General features: G+C 32.6%; 1 protein-coding gene across 1 annotated transcript in view; it reads left to right on the forward strand.

Moving 5' to 3' along the window:
* Positions 1-19,793, forward strand: part of TMEFF2 (transmembrane protein with EGF like and two follistatin like domains 2) — a 281,645-nt gene that overhangs the window by 204,219 nt on the left and 57,633 nt on the right. The window contains exons 6-7 of the mRNA XM_051985978.1: positions 11,717-11,865; positions 12,724-12,783. Coding sequence (XP_051841938.1) covers positions 11,717-11,865; positions 12,724-12,783 — 209 coding nt within the window. The remainder of the gene's footprint in view (positions 1-11,716; positions 11,866-12,723; positions 12,784-19,793) is intronic.

Consider the following 19,793-nt stretch of genomic DNA (forward strand, 5'->3'; position numbering starts at 1 on the left):
CAAAAGAAGGCAAAAAAAAAAAAAAAGCCACAAGTAATTTACATAAATTGCCAAGATGCTGGGGTGACCAATTTTACTATTATACTGTATAACAATCTATCGCTTTTTTATCAGGGTCCTATTTTACATTTTCTAATAGATGATAGCAGAAAAATGCTATTATTATGCCTAAATTATGTTTGTATCTGAAATTCAACATGTATTTTCAAAACTACATACTTTCCTGTCTAGTCTAATTTAATATTTTCCAACTGGCCTGAAATGCTGTTGAGATTGCCAGTAGGGATATGCTGCCTGGAGCAGATAATTTACTATCCCAATTTCTATAATGAAGGATATATAGATGAGAGCCATAATGAAATAAGGAAGGAAACACCAGTCATTTAGTGGACAACACATTCACTCTTGATCTTACAGGCTTAAATATTCTAAAGACAGAAGAGAATCTTCCTCAACACAACTTTGATTTCCTAGCATTCACTCTATCTATAGAAAACAATTAGTCCTACAACCTTTTTAAGACACACACACACACACACAAACCACTCAATGATGCTAAATTTTCAGAGATTTCAAAAAAAAATTCAAAGAAATTGGAAAACTTTCAATATAAATTGAACAGCAAAATTGGAATTAGAGAAGGAACATGGGAGGAGAATGATCACCTTTCCACCTATTCCTAATATTTGGTTAAATAAATACCCAAATTTATTCAAAATAATGATTTTAAAATATTTTAAAGTTTATGTGTGTATGTATAAGTTGCCACATCTTTAACAATTAGAAGTTAATGTTATACATGGAAAAATATTGAAAAAAAAATTTTTGTTTTGTTTTTTAAATCAAGGAATGTAGATAAAACAATCTTTGGCTCCCTGCTCTAGACAAGTAGTGCTGATTCATTACCAGATTGTATAAGCTCCTTTCTGCTTCCAGGAGTAAGGGCAGAATGTCTCACAAGTAATATCAACTAATACTTAACTAATGCTTTGATGTTTCAGTGGATCCATTATGTCTTAGTATGGACTGATTGATTTGACATCCTTAATGATTTACTGTCACCTTGGAAAGATGCCCTTAGTGAATTGTTCCAGGGATCTCTCTTTGGCCCTTACATTTAACATTTTTTATCAGTAATTTGGATGAAGGCATAAATAACATAAATAATATGACTCATATACATGACTTGTAGACAAGATCTTACAAAATCATGATAGGTTAAATTGATTTTTAAAAAGAACCAATTGTGATAGGAAGAAATTTAATAGAAATAAAAGCAAAGCCCTATTTCTAAGTTTTAAATAATAATTTTCACAAATTCAAAATGAAAGAGTCATAACAATATTAATTCAGCTAAAAATAAGATTTAGGGGTTTAGTCAACATAAGTGTAATATGAGTTAATAGTGAGAAAAATGTAATAAAATATATAAAATCTTTGCAAACTTTAAAGTAACAAATATATTTATACACACACATACTAGCAATTAATAAGACAGGTGAAGCCCAAAACTTGATGTGACCTTAGGCTTCATTAAGTGAGGCATAGTAACCAGAAATTATATTCTCAGTGTATTCTGATCTCATCAGACCATAAATGGAGTTTTATTTTCATTTCTAGATACCATATGCTAAGGATAGTGACAAACTGAATTACGTCAAGAAGAAGGTGATTGTGTCAGTGAAGGATCTTGGGTCTGTACAACGTAGAATCAGTTGAAAGAATTGGGGAAGCTTAACCTGGAAAAGAAAAGACTTAGGGGAGACATGATACTTGACTTCAGATTTTTAACGAATAGATTTTTAAAATTAGCTTTACTCTTCTTGATTTCAAAGGGAAGAAATAGGAATAATCATCAGAAATGGCAGAACATTTGATTTTGACTATCCAAAAATGTGATAGGATTCTTTAGAAGGTAGTGGTTCTCCATCACTAAAGGCCTTCAAGTGAATTTTGGATGATTATCTAGTTTGGATTTTCATCTAGTGGAAATTTTAGATGGAATTCTTCTGTAGATGAATTATATGGTCTTAGAAACCACTTCCAATTAGGAAATTCTTTGATTCCATGGGTACTTCCTCCACACAACAGAGTACAACCAAATTTTATTCTCTTGTCCTATGCAATTCTTGGCCATGTTGTCCCATAAATCCTAGATAGGCAATCTACTCAATGTGCTAGATACTTTCTTTTGCCTTGCAGTATTTGGGCTATCCATCATTTATATTTCACTCTCTTTTTATGACCTTCTTTTTGGTAAAACACATGTCTCTTATGTTATTTTTCATGAGTATGTCATATCCGATTATCAATCATATTCTATTTTTTTCCACTATATATCTTTGGGTCACCAACAATTTTGATTCTTCTGAGATTATGGTATTTCTTTGTGCTTGGTCACATAGCATTAGAAGAATAATATTGGCATTAAAATAACGGGCATTTTCAATAATGAGCCTCATTGAAAGTGCCACTTAATTTCCCAAATGAAATTCATCCTGCTCTACTCTTCAAATTTAGTTCTGAGACCAATTCAGAGTCCATTTATAGTGCCTGTTTAGGATATATGTTGATGGATTAATGGGTTTTCTATCAAGCTGCTTGATACTGAATGTAAAGTATATTTTTCATATATTGTATGTTAACTAATATACCCTCTTGACTAGACATTTTTAAAATGAGGGTTATTTGATCCAGACATACAGTATTAAGAGAAAATTCCATTAGATTCAACAAATATTTAGTGTATGTCTACTATATGCAAACCTCTTTGGGGGATATAAGAAATATTCTGGGAATACAAAACCAAAAATTAAACAATAATTTCAAAAAATTAATATTGTCCTAGATGCTATAACACAGATCCATAACTAGGGTAGAGTCACTTTGAATTCCTCTCATTCTGCCAGCCATGAACATCTAAGGAACACTAGTCTAGTATTTAGAACTCCTCTTCAACAAATATCAACTAAAAGTTTAACTAGTTATCCTCCAAGCTTAAAATATAGACTGTATGAAGGGGGTAGCAACATCATTTTGGAATCTTGGAGCTAGAAGGAAGTAATACCTGAATTCAGTATTTGGGGACTGAATAACATGTGATGTTTCTCCTTTGTAATAGATGTAATATTTAGGAATTAGCCAAATCTACCTTTCTGCAGCTTCTATCCTTACTTTTCTTCTTCTACCTTCCAGGCCAAGCAAAATAAATTGAATCCTTCTTACTTAATATGCCTCAATCAAGTCCTTTCTTTTCTGGTTGAAATATCCCTGATTGACTTCTTTTTTTTTTTTTTTTTTTTTTATTAGTAGTACTTCCCACAATGCCTAGCACATATGGTGCTTAATAAATTCTTCTTGGATAAAATAATCCAGAATTCTTTCACTATCCCGATTTTCTTCCTTTACACATTGTCCCACTTATCAATGTCCTATCTAATATATGATGCTCAGAATACACAATGTGTTCTGATCACAGAATCCTTCATGGGAATTATCATTTCCCAAAATCTCCCTGGATTTTGCCTTTCATAATGAGACAAATCATAAATTTTTTTTTGGCTCATATTGAATATTTTAAACCCCAAGATATTTTCATGAATACCTTTGTGTACCATTCTTCCATCATCTTGTACTTATGGAATTAATTTTATGAACTCAAGGATGGGACTTTTCATTTATTCAAATTAAATTTCATTATGTTAGATTTAAGCCATTATTTTTGCCTATCAACATTTTTGTTGAATATTGACAAATGATAGCTATCTTGAAACTTTGCATCATTTACAATATTGATAAATACAAATATAAATCATACAGTTACACTGAATCGCATAAGGCCGAAATCAAATTCATCTGACACTTTAATATAGATTTTTAAACTATTAATTATTATTGTTTGAGCTTAGCATTCAAATAAATCTAACTTTACTATTATCTAACCCAGTATCCCCTATAAGAATAATAAGAAAGTATTTTAAATGCCTTTGCTAAAATTTGGATAATATGCAACTACAGTTTCCCCCTCATCTGTTAATCTAGTAGCTGTCATTAAAATAAATGAAATTAATGTGTTATTCTTTGTTATTACTGAAGTCACATTGACTATTTGTTATTATTACTTCCTTCTCTAAGTGCTTCTTAATCATCCCTCTAATAATATTTTCTAAAATCTAACCATCAAAAACAATCTCACTGGCTGACTGTGTCACTTATCCTGTTCTTCATGGCCTTTCAAAGATCACTAACAATAGTTCAATATTCCTCTGTTTTAGACTTTAATGACCCGAAACTAGGTGAATACAATTCATTTTACTCTATCCCTATATTTATCTGGAATTTGGTTGCCTTTTTTCCACTTTTTGTTTTATACTTTCAAAATTCAAATTCTTTTCAAAATTCATTCTTCTTAGCAGAGATCATGAACAATTTTGCCTTCTGTCTGAAGACATCCTATCCACTCCAAGCAATAGTTCTACTCCTTTCCTTATCCTCTTTTTAATGTAAAAAAAATTATCTTTTTGTTATCTTCAGATTTCTAAGCATCCTGGTCATTCTGACCTTTAGTTCTCCTGATACTTTCCTTATAATTGTCATGATTTTGTGTTCATTTTCTGACTTATTCTTACTTCCATTTATTATGTGTCTTTTTGAAATTGAATTGCTCAGTAATCTTGTACATCAATAATGCATCTCTTTAAGCAACTCCTTTTTCCTCCTCTTTGATTTTTTTGCATCTTCAGAATTTCATTTTATCTAAATTTCCTATGCCTTTTACACTGAGTTTCTCTATAGAATTTTAATCTGAGGGTGCCTATCTTTTCTTTTTACCTTTTGAAAACTGTAATCCAAAATTTTAGCTATGCTCAGCTTTCTACTCCTTCACTTCGATATCATTTTCCCATCAAGGTTTTCCCTTGAAATTCTATTTCAGCATTCGATTATTCTTGCTTAGTAAAAAAAAAAAAAATGAGGTCCAGGATAGCACGAAATTTTCATCAAAACAGTCCAGAAAATTATTAGGTGCTCTGAGTTTAGAAGAGAGATGTAGATTATGTTTGGATAAATGGAAGTTCTCACCATAGCTATAACTTGTCTCCACTAGATTTATGCCTGTATCCTAATCTCCTTGCCTAGTTCTTCCTTTTGTTCAAGTTGTCTACAGTATTTTCTCATGATAATTTTGCTTCTGCCTTTGTTGATTTTTCATTAATGCTCTATACCATGGTTCTCCCGTGGTTCCTGTGTTCCCACCCAAGTACTCAAGTATATTATCTTCTTACTGTACCATGCTAGTTTTTCTTCCTCATAGTATAATGGGGGGGGGGGGGAGGACACTCTATTTGGAGTTAAAAGATCTGGGTTCCAATCCTTTTTTCCACAATTTGCTACCTGTATAAATTTTTTTTTTCTGGAATTCAATTTCATCATTTATAAAATGAAGAGATTGAACTTGATGACCACTATGATACTTTCCATCTTAAAATCTATGGACCCAACTGCTATTTTTTTTTTTATTTTTTTATGCTTTTTGCTGAGGCATTTGGGTAAGTGACTTCCCCAGGGTCACACAGCTAGGAAGTGGTAAGTGCCTGAGCCCAGAATTGAACTCAGATCCTCCTGCCTTCAGGGCTGGTGCTCTATCCACTGTGCCACCTAGCTGCCCCCGAACTACTATATTTTTTAAATATTATCTTCTATCTAAATAATTTAGTCCCATTCAGAGCCATATTCCTACAATAAATCACATTTGACCAATCTCAAAGATACTCATACATCACATTTGCTACACTTGATTTTAATTCACTTTGATTGTTAAGCATCATTTATGAATTTTTAATCAGCATCTGAAGTCATTAGGTCTCATTTTTCATAAAGAACCTAAGGAGTAAATGGTAATGGTAATAGAAGTGAAAAGCATATGCCCCATTTCCCTATTCTCAAGTAGAATACTTCTCAAGCCATTCTAGCTAGATGGCTGCTTTGACTTTTATTTTAAATTTCTGCAAGAGGAAATTCCAATATCCCTTGACTACTCATTTCACCATCTCATAATTATCATTGAACGTGTTTAATAATTGCCCACATACACATCTTCAATTCAATGATTCCATTGTTCCTCTGTGAACTATAAGTAAGGGACTTAATTATAATGAATTTACCAGCCTAATCAGTATACTGGTTAAGACACCATGACAGCAAGTTGAGTGCCACAGAGGAATCATGACCCCCAGACAGAAAAATGAAAGGAAAGAACATTTATTGTTTCTTTCACAAAACCCCAGAGAAGATGTCTCTGTCTGGAAGAGACTAACAAACTCAGGTGAATCAAATGATTAAGTGAAATCTACATAAATATAATATAGCATGTGCTCTTACTCACACTAGCTAGTTGAATTCCTAGAAGGAAAAGATTACATCTACAATAAAGCTTCTAGGGGTTGGAAACTCTTCTAGAATTATAGCTCACAAATCCCTATTCACATGTTTTTCTCCATTAATTAACTATTGATATCAATTTGTTAGCCAGATTTAATTAGATTTTAGAAAAGGGTATTTAATAAGGATGTGTAGTAAGAACATCCCTACCCAAAACTCTGTGACAAATTCTCCCATAAAATATTATACAGAGTCCTGAAAAAAGTAGGTTCAAACTCAGAGAATTGGTGGTAAATAGGTAGCTCATACCTCTTAATTGAAAGTCCTTTTTCTCCTTTTCTGGGGTACTCATAAAATTCCTCCTAGGCTTAAGATGGTTTTCTGCCAAAATTCTGCCATTAATTTTTTAATCAGAGTATATTTCCTCAGTGTATTTAGTTTCCCCTTGGTTCTTCATAAAACCACTATTGTCAGTTTTGTACCTATATGCTACTAGGACTCCAATGTGAAGGCCAAAATTCCCGAACCTCCCACATTCACAGTCGTTTTGGGGAGGCTGAGACCATCTCTTCTCCTTTCTTTCCTTGGAGACCCCTATGGCTAGTCTTTCTCAGGAACTAAACTGCAGTAGTTTTTTTTCCTCTCTGCTATCAGACACATGATTGAAAATCTGGTGCTACTTTTATATAAACTCCACAGAATGTGACTGAATCTCTTTGACTACCCTAAATATTCCTTCTGTCAATGTCTCTTCATTCTATCCAGTGCTTTCTCTTTCAAAATTAATAAAGCCTAATCAATCAATTAACAAGTATTCATTAAACATTTAGTATATTACAAACATGGGCAGCTTGATGGCATAGTGGTTTAAAATGCAAGTCTGATGTCAGAAAGACTCATTTTCCTGAGTTCAAAACTGGCCTCAGATATATTTTAGTTGTGTGACTGAGACTTATCCTGTTCCCTTCAATTCCTCATCTGTCAAATGAGCTGGTGAAGAAAATGGCAAACCACTTCAGTATCTTTGCCAAGAAAACCCCAAATGAGTCATGAAGAATCTGAAACAACTGAACAACAATAATATATTTCAAATACAGTGCTAAGCATTGGAGATACCAAAAAAGGCAGAAAAGCAGTGCCTGTCCTCAAGAAATTCACATTATAATGGGGAAGAAAACCTCCATCAATCAATTGATTGATTCTATAGGGATATACTCAAGTGTTTAATACAGCTATTTTAAATATGATAAGGTGATTCATTAAATTGAGACTTGTAAGCTTTATTTACACTTATTTCAGTGATTTTTTTTTTAACTTGGGCTTGTTGATTCTGGATAATTTGGTTCCATTACATTTTCTCTCTTTCTCACCAGATACCTTTTGTTTATTCCATCCAGTTTACCCCTTCATTGTCTTTTTTTTTCAAATTTGTCTTATGTATCCATTGTTTTGGGAGAACCCTTCCATATATCTTATCTCATTCTCCTATTAGGTAGATAAATGAAGATAAGTTCTTTCAATTCATTTGCTCCTGGAAGATAAATGCTTGAGGGTGATTGTAAGATAAAAAATTTTAACACCCCAAAGCAAAGAAATTGAAGGTAGCTTTAAAAGAGGAGACTATTCAGCTGCTACACTTCAAAGTGCTATGGATTTATCTTCAAATATATGTGTCCAGAGGTATCATCTTAAGTAGTATCATATTCCAGAAAGGTGAGAACTACTACTTTCTTAAAGAATAAAACAGATTAAGTATGTAAATATAGAAATTTTGTTCCATTTGTCTTTTGTACCAGCTGACCTATTTAAATGATTATAGAATGAACCATCTTTGACTAAACTTATTCCATTTTTTGTTCACTTTTAGCCTAAATCAAACTAATTTTATAAATTATGAATATGGTAAGATCATATAAATTTAGAAGTGGATTAGATTTTTAGAGATAATTGGACCCACCCTTTTTTCAAGTGAAAGAAATTGAAACTCAGAGAAATGATACAGTTTGTTGAAGGTTATATATGGTAAGTAACCATGCTGGGATTTTTCATTCACCTACCAGACTGTCTTGTAGTTTACCTGACAAAGAGACTATAATTACTTTTGCTTTACAGATAGATATGATTTAAGTAAAAAAAAATTTTTTTTCAGTTCTCTATTTTCCTTTCCATACTCTTCAATCAACTATGCAATTGTGGTTGTTCAGTTGACCTCATTTGGTGTTTTCTTTGCAAAGACACTAGAGCAATTTGCTGTTTTCTTCTCCAAATCATTTTAAAGGCGAAGAAACTGAAGCCATTGGGGTTGTGACTTTTCTAGGGCACAGTCAGTAAGTGTCTAAGGCTGGATTCAAACTTAGATCTTTCTGACTTTAAATCAGCCCTCTCTCCCCTGCCCCATCTAGCTTTCCCTTCCTCCTAAAACTGTTCTCCAGACCTGCTTCTTTTTTGGTAATAATATACTTTTAAAAGTCACCAAGATCCAGACCTCACTGTCTGTTTTCATTCTTCCCTTTCCTTGGTCCTCATATTTAATCGGATTTCAAAATCAATTGGTTTACTCTACACAGTCTCTTTTGATTGCACATCCTCATTTCCATTCCCAGTGCAACCAGCCCAGTTCAGGAGTTCATTACATTTCACCTGGACTGTTATGGCAACCTCATATCCATTCATTTTCTAAGCAGTTATTCAGGGCCTACTACAGATCAGACATTATTCTATGACAAGAATCTTGATTCTTTGCTAGTTGGTTTCTTTGCTCATAATTTCTCTTTTCTCCTATCTGTCCTATATACAATCACAAGTATACTTTTTCTAGTGCACAGCTTTGGTTATCTTAGAGATAGATGTGAAAGAGAGGCCTTGAGGCCTAATGGATCTAATTTTGGAATCAGAAAAGCATTGATTCAAATTCTGACTTTAGCATGTGTTGGCTGAATTACCATAGGCAAGATTCTTAATCTCTCAATAATTCAGATATCTCTAAGATTACAAATTGTTTGCAACACAGGATTTTGCAAAGGTGAATGTTGAAAACTATCTTTGCATATATATATGTGTGTATATATATATATACATATGTATATATATATATACACACATATATATATGTATATAATACTATTTAAAAGAAAAAATAAGATTTTATAGAGAATCATTTTTTTCCTCTTTGAACTGATTTTTCTTGTACAGCATGTTAAGTATGGAAATATGTATAGAAGAATTGCACATGTTCAACATATATTGGATTATTTGCTGTCTAGGGGAGGGAGTGGTGGGAATAGAGGGAGAAAATTTTAGAACACAAGAATTTGCAAGGGTGATTGTTGGAAACTCTCTTTGCATATATTTTGAAAATAAAAAGCTATTATTAAAAAAAAAATTGCAGAGAAGGTACTATCTCTCAATGGTAAAAGTGAATAGATAAAAGGAGCTAGCCACCTCACCTGGATTTTCAGTGAACTCTCAAATCTATAGCCTGTCTTTATCTGCTTAAAAACTTTTAATGGTTTTCTATTCCTACTGAATAAGGTACAAAGTCCTTCACATTGCATTCAAGGTACTTCATTATCTAGTTCCAACCTTGTACTTTTTGAGATTTTTCTCCTTCTGTTGCCAAACACTCAATATTCTTGCCAAACTTATGGTTGCCTGAATTTATGCCACCCTTTTCCCTTTCTTTGCATCTGTTCATTCTTTCCCCAATGCCTTGAATGCACTACTCCTTTCCCTTTTTCAATCTAATAAAAGTCTTGCCATCAATCAAAGCCCAGCTGAAATGCAATATACTCTCCTTCCCTAAGCCTCCTTTAATCCACACAGAAGAAAATAATTTCTCCTCAAATTTCTGATACCATTGTTGGGTTATTTCTCAATATTTAGCATATTTTTTTAAATTTTGTAGCTGATTATGGATCATATTTTCTTGTCTAGAATCTAAAATGCTTGACATAAAGCACTTTGTCATATTTGTCTTTGTATCTCCTGAAAATTAGGCCTGTGGCTTATATATTTAGGCAAGGTAGGGAGAGCAGAAGAGAGAGGAATAGTACTTTCATAAATACAAGGAATTCTGGGTATGGAAATTTCATCTACTTATGCAAATTCATAGCTTATCAGTATTTTATAATCTTAGAGAGTTGCCTCAGGCACTGAGAAGCAAAGAGACTTTGCCTATGGTCAGTGGTTTATAATGTATTAGAGAGAAGACTGGAACTTAAGGCTTCTTGACAAAAACTGGATCCCATCTACCAGACCATATTTAATAAATGTTTGCTGAATTGAATCAAGGTGGAAGGAAGGAAACATTTATTTAACATGTCTATGCATGAGGCACTTTGCTAAGTACTTTACAAATATGATCTCATTTGAACTTCACAATAACTCTGCTATTATGATCTGGATTTTACAGTTGGGGAAACTGAGGCAGACAGACATATCCATAGTCACACAGCTAGAAAATATCTGAAGCCAGATTAGAATCAAGTCTTTTGACTCTAGGCTAAGTGCTCCATTCAATGTATAAAATCCCTGATTCCCCTTCTATGTTCCCAGCATAGTGCTGATGGGCAAAAGGAGAAGTATTTATATAGTTCTTGCCAAAAACAACTTAGAATATCTTTAGAGAGATTAGACTAACTAGCTATACTATGAGTAGGCTTCTTTTCCTTGATCATATAGAGCTTATTTTCAAAGTCAGACATAGTAACATGAACATATGCAAGAGCTGAGTAACAAAATATCCAAGGGGGAAAAAAAAAACCTGAAAATAACTGTCAAATAGTCACTTTTTGTTTGCCCTTAAAAATCAGATGATAAACAGAGTAGCACACATTCTGCTATATATTTGAGAATGTATTTATTCTCTGCTTTAAAAGAATATTTATTTTCATTCTATAGAATTATTGTTTTATTGCTTTCTTCTATTTTTTGTCTGAAGCTTAAATCTGCCCAATTGTATATGAATAAAGAAGGGTTAAAACAACATGATTTCACTTAAGAAATTCAGATACAGGTATTCATTTCTACCTCATAATCTATCAAATTCTGCAGGTGCTACTATGGGGTTTTCAAATGAATATTTTAAAACTTTGTAATGGCACTGTTTTAATGACTTCCTCTCCCTTCTTCTCCTTTTTTTCTTAAAGGCTTTATTCTATTGTTTGAATTCTTTTACTTTAATCCCTTGTTTCTTTTTATTTTGGACAGAAAAGTCAAGAGTGTACCCAAGAATATTCCTATGCAATTTAACCAATGTTCATTTTAGCAATTATGACAAAATGTCTTTTCCTTTGTGTTTTATTCATAGTATGGTAACAGTCCTTTTGGTCTCTTATAGGTGTGTGTGCAACATTGACTGCTCTCAAACCAACTTCAATCCCCTTTGTGCTTCTGATGGGAAATCTTATGATAACGCATGTCAAATCAAAGAAGCATCATGCCAGAAACAAGAAAAAATTGAAGTCATGTCTTTGGGTCGATGTCAAGGTAATGCTTCTATCACAATTCTTTTAAAGCATTTTTTAATCTTTGAGCAGAAATAAGAAGGGAAGATAGTTTATTTTTAAACAACTCTTACATTTCCAAAAGGTACTTCTAATCTAAAGTACAAAATACCATCTAGAATAGTGGGGATTATCTCAACTATAGATATTCGGGATCTTATCTATAGCAATGGGCATCTTTTCTTAGGTATGTGTACTAGATTTTCATGGTGCCATGAACATATCCTTATATTTTTAATATGGAAGACTATATTTTCCCAGAGAAAATCAATTCAATTCATATCAACAAATGTATTAGCTAAATTCCATATTCAGTGAAACTGGAAAAAAATCTAACCAGTTATTTCAGAAAAATATTTCTGTGTTAAGTGTGAAATAATTTTATTTGATTTATTTAATAATTTTATTTGATTACCTTCAAGTTAAGGTAATGATATAACATTTTCCATGATTGATTCACTAAAATAATTTCAAGCACATTTGTTATAAATTAAGAAATAGCAGGGTTAGTAGGGTTTCCACTTTTTTTTTTTTACTTAAAAATTCAACAATTTCTTTAGATTTGGTTTATAAAAATAGCACAAATACTTTCGGACATCATTGTTTATCTTCTTTGTAGACCTGTGAAAATCTTTAAAAATTATCATCCTATAAAATTCTTGTATTCTTTTTAGTCATTTTAAAGCAGAGATAGATTCTGAAAGTCTGTTTGGGATCATAGTCACAAAAATACCTTAATTTAGCAGAGATATTGCCATAGGAAAAAAAAACTAATTATGGAAGTAGATAACCATCCAATTTGATCATTAATCCTCACTTTTATGTATGTTTTTAATCATAGATAATACCACCACAACTACTAAATCTGAAGATGGACATTATGCAAGAACAGACTTTGCAGGTATGAAAAGTTTCGGTTATCTCATTATTGTTCCTATATAGAGAACTTCAGATGGTCAGAAACTTATTATTCATATCTTGCATTCTTCAAGTTTTTAATAGGCTTAATAGTTAATTTTCATTGAAGCAAATGATAACTGCCTCCCCCTGCCCTGAGTCAAAATGATTGTCAAGAATGTCAGAAAGATATAATTAACTTGTTTTGACAGTAGGAGTGTTGCAAATGACAAAACATTTATCAAATTAATGTGCACCAATGGAAATTAATGCAGGGTTTGGCAGCATATTGGAGTATATGCAAATGTTCTAGTATATTTTTATTTCCATTTTTTCATAAATATCAACTGTAAAATATAGTTTTGCTATTCCCTGGAATAAAAGGGTTACAATAAAATATCCTGAGAAAACGCTATAAATAGAATATAACTTGCCTCTGTTGAAATGCAGAACTAATAAGGTATGTATAATTGATTTTTTTAAATGATAAATGTCTTTAATTTATTTACAAGCTAAAATATAGCAAGCTAAGTCATATAGCTTATAAAGCATTTTAAATAAAAAATGTAAATGTTATTTAGAGACTATTGAATTTTGTTTCAAGCAGTATCTTTCTCTTAACCCACTTTGCTTAATACCCAGATTCATTTATAAATAATCTAAATGAGTGGAAATTTATTGGAATATTCTAATTTCATAAGGTTTTGTGAAATTATGCCAAAGTTTTTTTTTTGTTTTTTTGTTTATTTTTTGTGAATCTTTTTGGGGATAGAAAATACAAAAGTGACATTAATGTTTCTGTGTTATATGAGTTATGTTGTATAAATACACGTGCTATACCATGGGTTCCTATTCAGCTATAAAGCATTTACAGTTGAATTTATAGCCAACACTTATCCAAAAGATGAACTGCATCTTATTTTTCAGGATAGTTGTAACCAATCATTCTTTCTGAAGGTCTATCTCCTTTAACAACCTTTTTTTTTATAGTTATGTGTATAAGATGCACCTCCACTCACCAAAAAAAAAAAAAAAAGAAAAGAAAGAAAAAAAGAAAATCAACTGCAACAAAAGTGAAAAATTCAGCCAATCACTTATGTTTTATCTACATGTCACCCAATCTCCCAATATTGGAAATACCCAAATGATTGAGTTTTTCAATTTTCATTTGGCTGGCTCTCACCACATAAATGGAACCTTATAATGTATTAGGGACTTAAGGTTATCATGGATAGCCATATAAAATGTCTATTTTTACATTTTTATTCATGAAATACTAAGCTAAATACAAATACAAGTCCTGAGGCTAGAACTGCTGTACATTTAAAAATTTTAACATAAATATGATTAAGTAGATAAGCAGTTCCCAGATACATTTTGGAAACTATTCTAGAAATGTGGATATTCTCATAATGCCCTACTTCTATCCAGAGAGTAACTTACTCTTCAAACTAAAAAAAAAATATATATATTAAACAACCACTGTTTTTCTGTGTATAATTTATTTTAACAAACTTGAAAATATTTCTAGACTTTCTTTGTAGCATATAATGGTCACAGAACTCTCCATAATATGGTCAGTGCATGAAACACAAAAAACCCCTCAGATCTCAGTCTTAAATCTTGGCAGTAAAATGAAGAACTCTTTCAAGTGATCTATTTTAAAATGCAAATATGTGTGCCATTTAATAATGCTGCACCAGCAGCAGAAGCTGTTATTATCTCAGGGCTGCAACTGATTGCATAACATTTAGGCCATTTTAGTTAGGTTCTGCAATTGATTTTGATTCTAAAAGGAAATAATATACAAGTTTCAAAAACAGAGTGTATGCTTTTTGGTATCTGTACTTGTACTTCAACCATATTTTTCCAATCTTTTTTTTTTAACCTGTGCTTATGTATTAAGCATTGTAAAAGTAAAAGAAAACTGGCAAGATTATTCCTATCTATATATATGCTTCAAGTTCCAAACCCTGTTTATCTAACAGTTCTCAATGGAATACTCTTCAGGTAAAAGCAAAACTTAAAACTATGTTTAAGTATCTGCTATTCTTAAACATTCTAATTTGAGAACACAGAGGATAATGAGGGAAGGAAATGAAACTATACATCTAATAATGAAACAAATGTGATTCTGGAAAATTTCCATCCACCAATGTGTACAAGACCATGTTTACATTCCCAATACCATGGTGATTAGGTAAAATGCACCCTCCATCATCAACAATTTTTCATTTAAGCAATCAGTAGTCATTTTTTTTTTTTTTTTTTTACTATGACAAGTGCTTGGCCAGAGACATGTGTTACTTATTGAGTCAAATTTATAAATTACTTACTTGATTTGACCAAAAGTTATACTCCAAATAGTTTTCCAACCCCAATTCTTTAGTTTTAAATCCTAGATTGAGGCCTCTATTCAAACTATGTCAGCTGTTCCATACTTCTGTCTTTTTAGTTCTGTCTGGCTATTGAGGAAACTATCTCAGCCTAGAGGCTAAAAGTGTCATGCTTTCAAACAGAGCAACCACTGGATTTCTGCTACCTAGAAAGGCATCTACTGGAGAAGTTTGGCTAGCAACTATGCAATAATAGCTGACACTGATGGAAGGCCTTAAAGGGTTTTACATACTTTACATACTTATCACTTTTGATCCTGACTGCCAAAGGATAATAAGATTTAGTGCCAAAATATACCACAGAGATTATCCAGCCCCATTTCATTTTACAGATTAATAAACTGGTACTTTTCATGTTTATATTATGAAAAAGGTAATATTTTGTTTAGTTAGTGTTTGCTGGAAAGTACGTGATATTAATTTTAAGGACACAAAAATATACACATGTGTGTTAATCATTTTTTTAGTCATGTCTGACTTCATTTGGGGTTTTCTTCACAAAAATATTAGAATAGTTTGCTTTTCCATCGCCAGCTCATTTTACAAATGAGGAAACTGAGGCAAACAGGATTAAATGCTTTGTTTAAGGTCACCCAGCCAGTAAGTGTCTGAGGCCAGATTTCTGTCTTCCTCATTCCAGTCCCAAAACTCTATCCCCTATGCCACCTGGTTGTCCCTATGTATGTTTGGGGAAACAGTTAATGGTCCAATTTGTCTAGAAGGCAGTATGCATGAATGAAACTGATATTAAAAAAAAAAAAAGACTACAAAATCAGACTTAAGGCAGATTATATCTCACAATAGTGTATGTAACCTTTTTGAGGAAAAGAACTATTTAATTTTGAATTTTGCATCTCAAATACCGAACATGGTTTCTTGTGTGCTTCATAAATGTTTCCTGAATTAAATTGAAAGGAATGTTAAGGAGGGGGAGACTATGACTACGTAGGACTTGTGTTAATAGAGTGAGAAGAGAATTGCAGAAACAATGCAGAAAAGTTTGAGAAGAGAAATCTACTCATTGTAATTAATAAAAGAGGAATTAATACTTAAAAGGAAGCTGTGTATTCTTCTCTGGCCTTCCCTCTGATGGAATGAATATATTTCACCCAGTTTCCTCTCATCTACTAATTTGCTTAACCTACCTTTATTCAGCTTTCTAAGTCACAGATAGAATGTGTAGGCTAGAAAGAGATTAAAGGATCATAGATCTAAAGCTGAGATGGATCTTTTTTTTTTTTTTTTTTTTTTTTTTAAGGAAAGCCTCATTCCCCTTCTTGGAGAATTTTTTTTTTAATTTTATTTTTTATTATAGCTTTTTATATACAAAACATATGCATGGATAATTTTTCAACACTGACCCTTGTAAAAACTTCTGTTCTAACTTTTCCCCTCCTTCCCCCCATCCCCTCTCTCCTAGATGGCAGGTAGTCCCATATATGCTAAATATGTTAAATACAATATATGTATACATATACACAGGAAAGATCAGATTTAGAAAAAAGGTAAAAATAACCTGAGAAGAAAAAAACAAAAATGCAAGCAAACAGTAACAGAAAGAGTAGAAATGTTATGTTGTGGTCCACACTTGCTCATTTCCCAGTGTTCTTTCTCTGGGTGTAGCTGGTTCTGTTCATTACAGATCAATTGGAACTGATTTGGATCCTCTCATTGTTGAAAATGGCCATGTCCATCAGAATACATCCTCATACAGTATTGTTGTTGAAGTGTATAATGATCTCCTGGTTCTGCTCATTTCACTTAGCATCAGTTCACGTAAGTCTCTCCAAGCTTCTCATCCTGCTGGTCATTTCTTACAGAACAATAATATTCCATAATATTCATATATCACAATTTATTCATCCATTCTCCAATTGATGGGCATCCACTCAGTTTCCAGTTTCTGGCCAGTTTTGGCCAGGGACTGGCCAAACAGGGCTACCACAAACATTTTGGCACATACAGGTCCCTTTCCCTTCTTTAAAATCTCTTTGGGATATAAGCCCAGTAGTAACACTGCTGGATCAAAGGGTATGATAACTTTTGGGGCATAATTCCAGATTGCTCTCCAGAATGGTTGGATCCGTTCGCAACTCCACCAACAATGCATCAGTATCCCAGTTTTCCCATATGATGAGATGGATCTTATTGGAGGACAGAGATCTTTAATCTCTTCTTTTTACAGATGAAGTAACTAAGACCTGGAACAATAAGTAATATGCCTAAGGCCACATAAGTAGAAAGTGACAGAGCTAATATTCCAAACTAATATTCTCTCTACTACACCAATGTTTTCCACTAGTTCTTCTAAGTTGTCATCCATCTTTGGGTCTGATCCTTCAACCCTTCAAAATCTATTTAACTTTCCTGTCATCTAGCCCAGATGTCTTCATCTTGTAAAAAAAAAATATGTGTGTGTGTTTCTGCTCACACATCTAGTAGAATGTAAATTCAGTGACTTTTATTGTTGTGTCTTCCCCATATATCTTCCATATCATGGATACTTAATAAGTATTTAAATTAAACTGCTGAAATAATTTGCCCAAGGTGACTCATATCACATTGGCTGAAATTTAGGCCCCATTCCTTTGACTCCATATGAGGTAGATACTGTAAGAATGACTATCTTCATTTTATTGACCAGAGTCCATCCCCAAAAGATGTGAAATCTCTTAAGAGAACAATGTTGTCATTGTTTTCAGTGACAGTTACTGTGCTCTCCTTTGAGAGTTCTAGGTATCTTTTACCCCAAGGTTATAGAGCATTTCATTCTTATAAGTTTTCTTTTCTTTTGTCATAGCCAACATAACATCCAGCATTTATATAGTGAGTACTATGTGCCAGATTCTGTGCTAATCATCACTTTGTAATTTTTTTGTTTTATTTTATTTGTTATTTTGTACTGTAAAATTTGTAAAATTGTAAAATAATGTATTATTTTATTGTTATTTTATTTGAGCCTCAAAACAATTCTAGGTACTATTACTATCAACCATTTTACAAATGAAAGAACTGAAGCAAACACTGGTTAAATGACTTGCTCAGGATCATGTACCTAATAAATGTCAAAAACCAGATTTGAAATCAGATTTTTCTGATCTCAGGTTTGGCACCCAATCCACTAGTAAACACAATCTCAGATTTACATTTCAAGCTGTTTCAATTTTTATCATGAGAAACATGGATAAATATATTCATAACAATTAAGGAATTTGGAAGAATACTGGGAGATGGCAAGAGGATTTACATACAATATTAAAAACTTATCAAGAAACAAATAGACTCTTGAATGGGAGTACATATCCATGATTACAATAATAATAGTAGAGGTGATAGTGGTGGCAGAGGTGGTATCAGCAGCAGCAATAGCCGTAGTAGGAAAAAGTTAGCAGGCATATAACACTTTAAGGTTTGCACACATTAAATCATTGGTTTCTTACAACACCCCTCTGAAGTAGGCGCTATTATTATCCTTACTTTACAAATGAGGAAACCAGTGGAGTGACTTGCCCAGGGTCATACAGTTAGTGTCTGAAGCAAGATTCCAAATGAAACATTCCTGATGCTAAAAACAGTACCTGACCTATTGTGACTAGCTAGCAGATTAACATAGATTCTAGAGTGCTTCTTTATATGTAAGTGCCTCATCAAGATCCCTTGTTTATTGGTTGTTTTAAACATTCTGAGAGACAGTACAAAAGGTTCAAGTCCTATCTGAAATATTCTTTCTAAGAGACCCTGATTTCATAATGGTCTGGGAAACTTTCTAAGAATATAGATTACAGAGGAGAGACTGAACTGCATTTCAAGAGCTGGTAGAGAAAATCACTCACTACATGTGGGAGTTTCCTAGGTGCCTAAACCGATGAACCCACAAGTCTTGCCTATATCCTTATCTGCTCCAAAATCTTTGAAGATTTCCTGTGCATGTAATGAATAAGGTATCCCTGGCATTTAAGGTACTTTCTTGTGTGGTTCCAACCTTCTAACTTTTGAGACTTCTGTTAATTGTTCTGACTAAACTCATGGGTCCTTAGACTTCTTCCCCTTTTCCCACATCTTTTCATTTGTTCCTCCTGTCTTCTGTGCTTTGAATGCGCCATTAGATTCCCCAACTCTGGGGAAGTCAATCAACCTCAACTGCCTCTCAAAATAAATAAATAGATAAACAAACAAACAAATAAATGGATGAATGAATGAATAAAACAAACAAATAAATAAATAAAACGAACTGTTAAAGTTTCCTTTAGTCTTTCAAATATCCATGCCCTCAGCTACAGAAAAATTGGAGAAACTATTGGAAAAAATTCAGAAGAGATATAAAATTTTAGAAAGTAGTGATCTTTTACATATTAAAAATGCAAGATGTATGAATTCTTCTTAATAAGTCTAAAATGAAAGTTATAAATTATCATTAAACTCCAAATCTCTTTTTCCTATGATAATAATACCTTAAGAATTCTTATGTGTTGCATATATGTCTGTATTTGGAGGGGAGAGAGAAAGGCCAGTAGACACATCAATCACTATTCCATCCCATACCTATGTGAATATAGAACATTTGTATTCAGCATCCAGAACCTAAGAATATGCCAGATTATTCCTACCTGCTTAATGT

The sequence above is a fragment of the Antechinus flavipes genome, chromosome 3, assembly GCF_016432865.1.
Source record: "Antechinus flavipes isolate AdamAnt ecotype Samford, QLD, Australia chromosome 3, AdamAnt_v2, whole genome shotgun sequence".
In the NCBI taxonomy this organism is placed as follows: domain Eukaryota; kingdom Metazoa; phylum Chordata; class Mammalia; order Dasyuromorphia; family Dasyuridae; genus Antechinus; species Antechinus flavipes.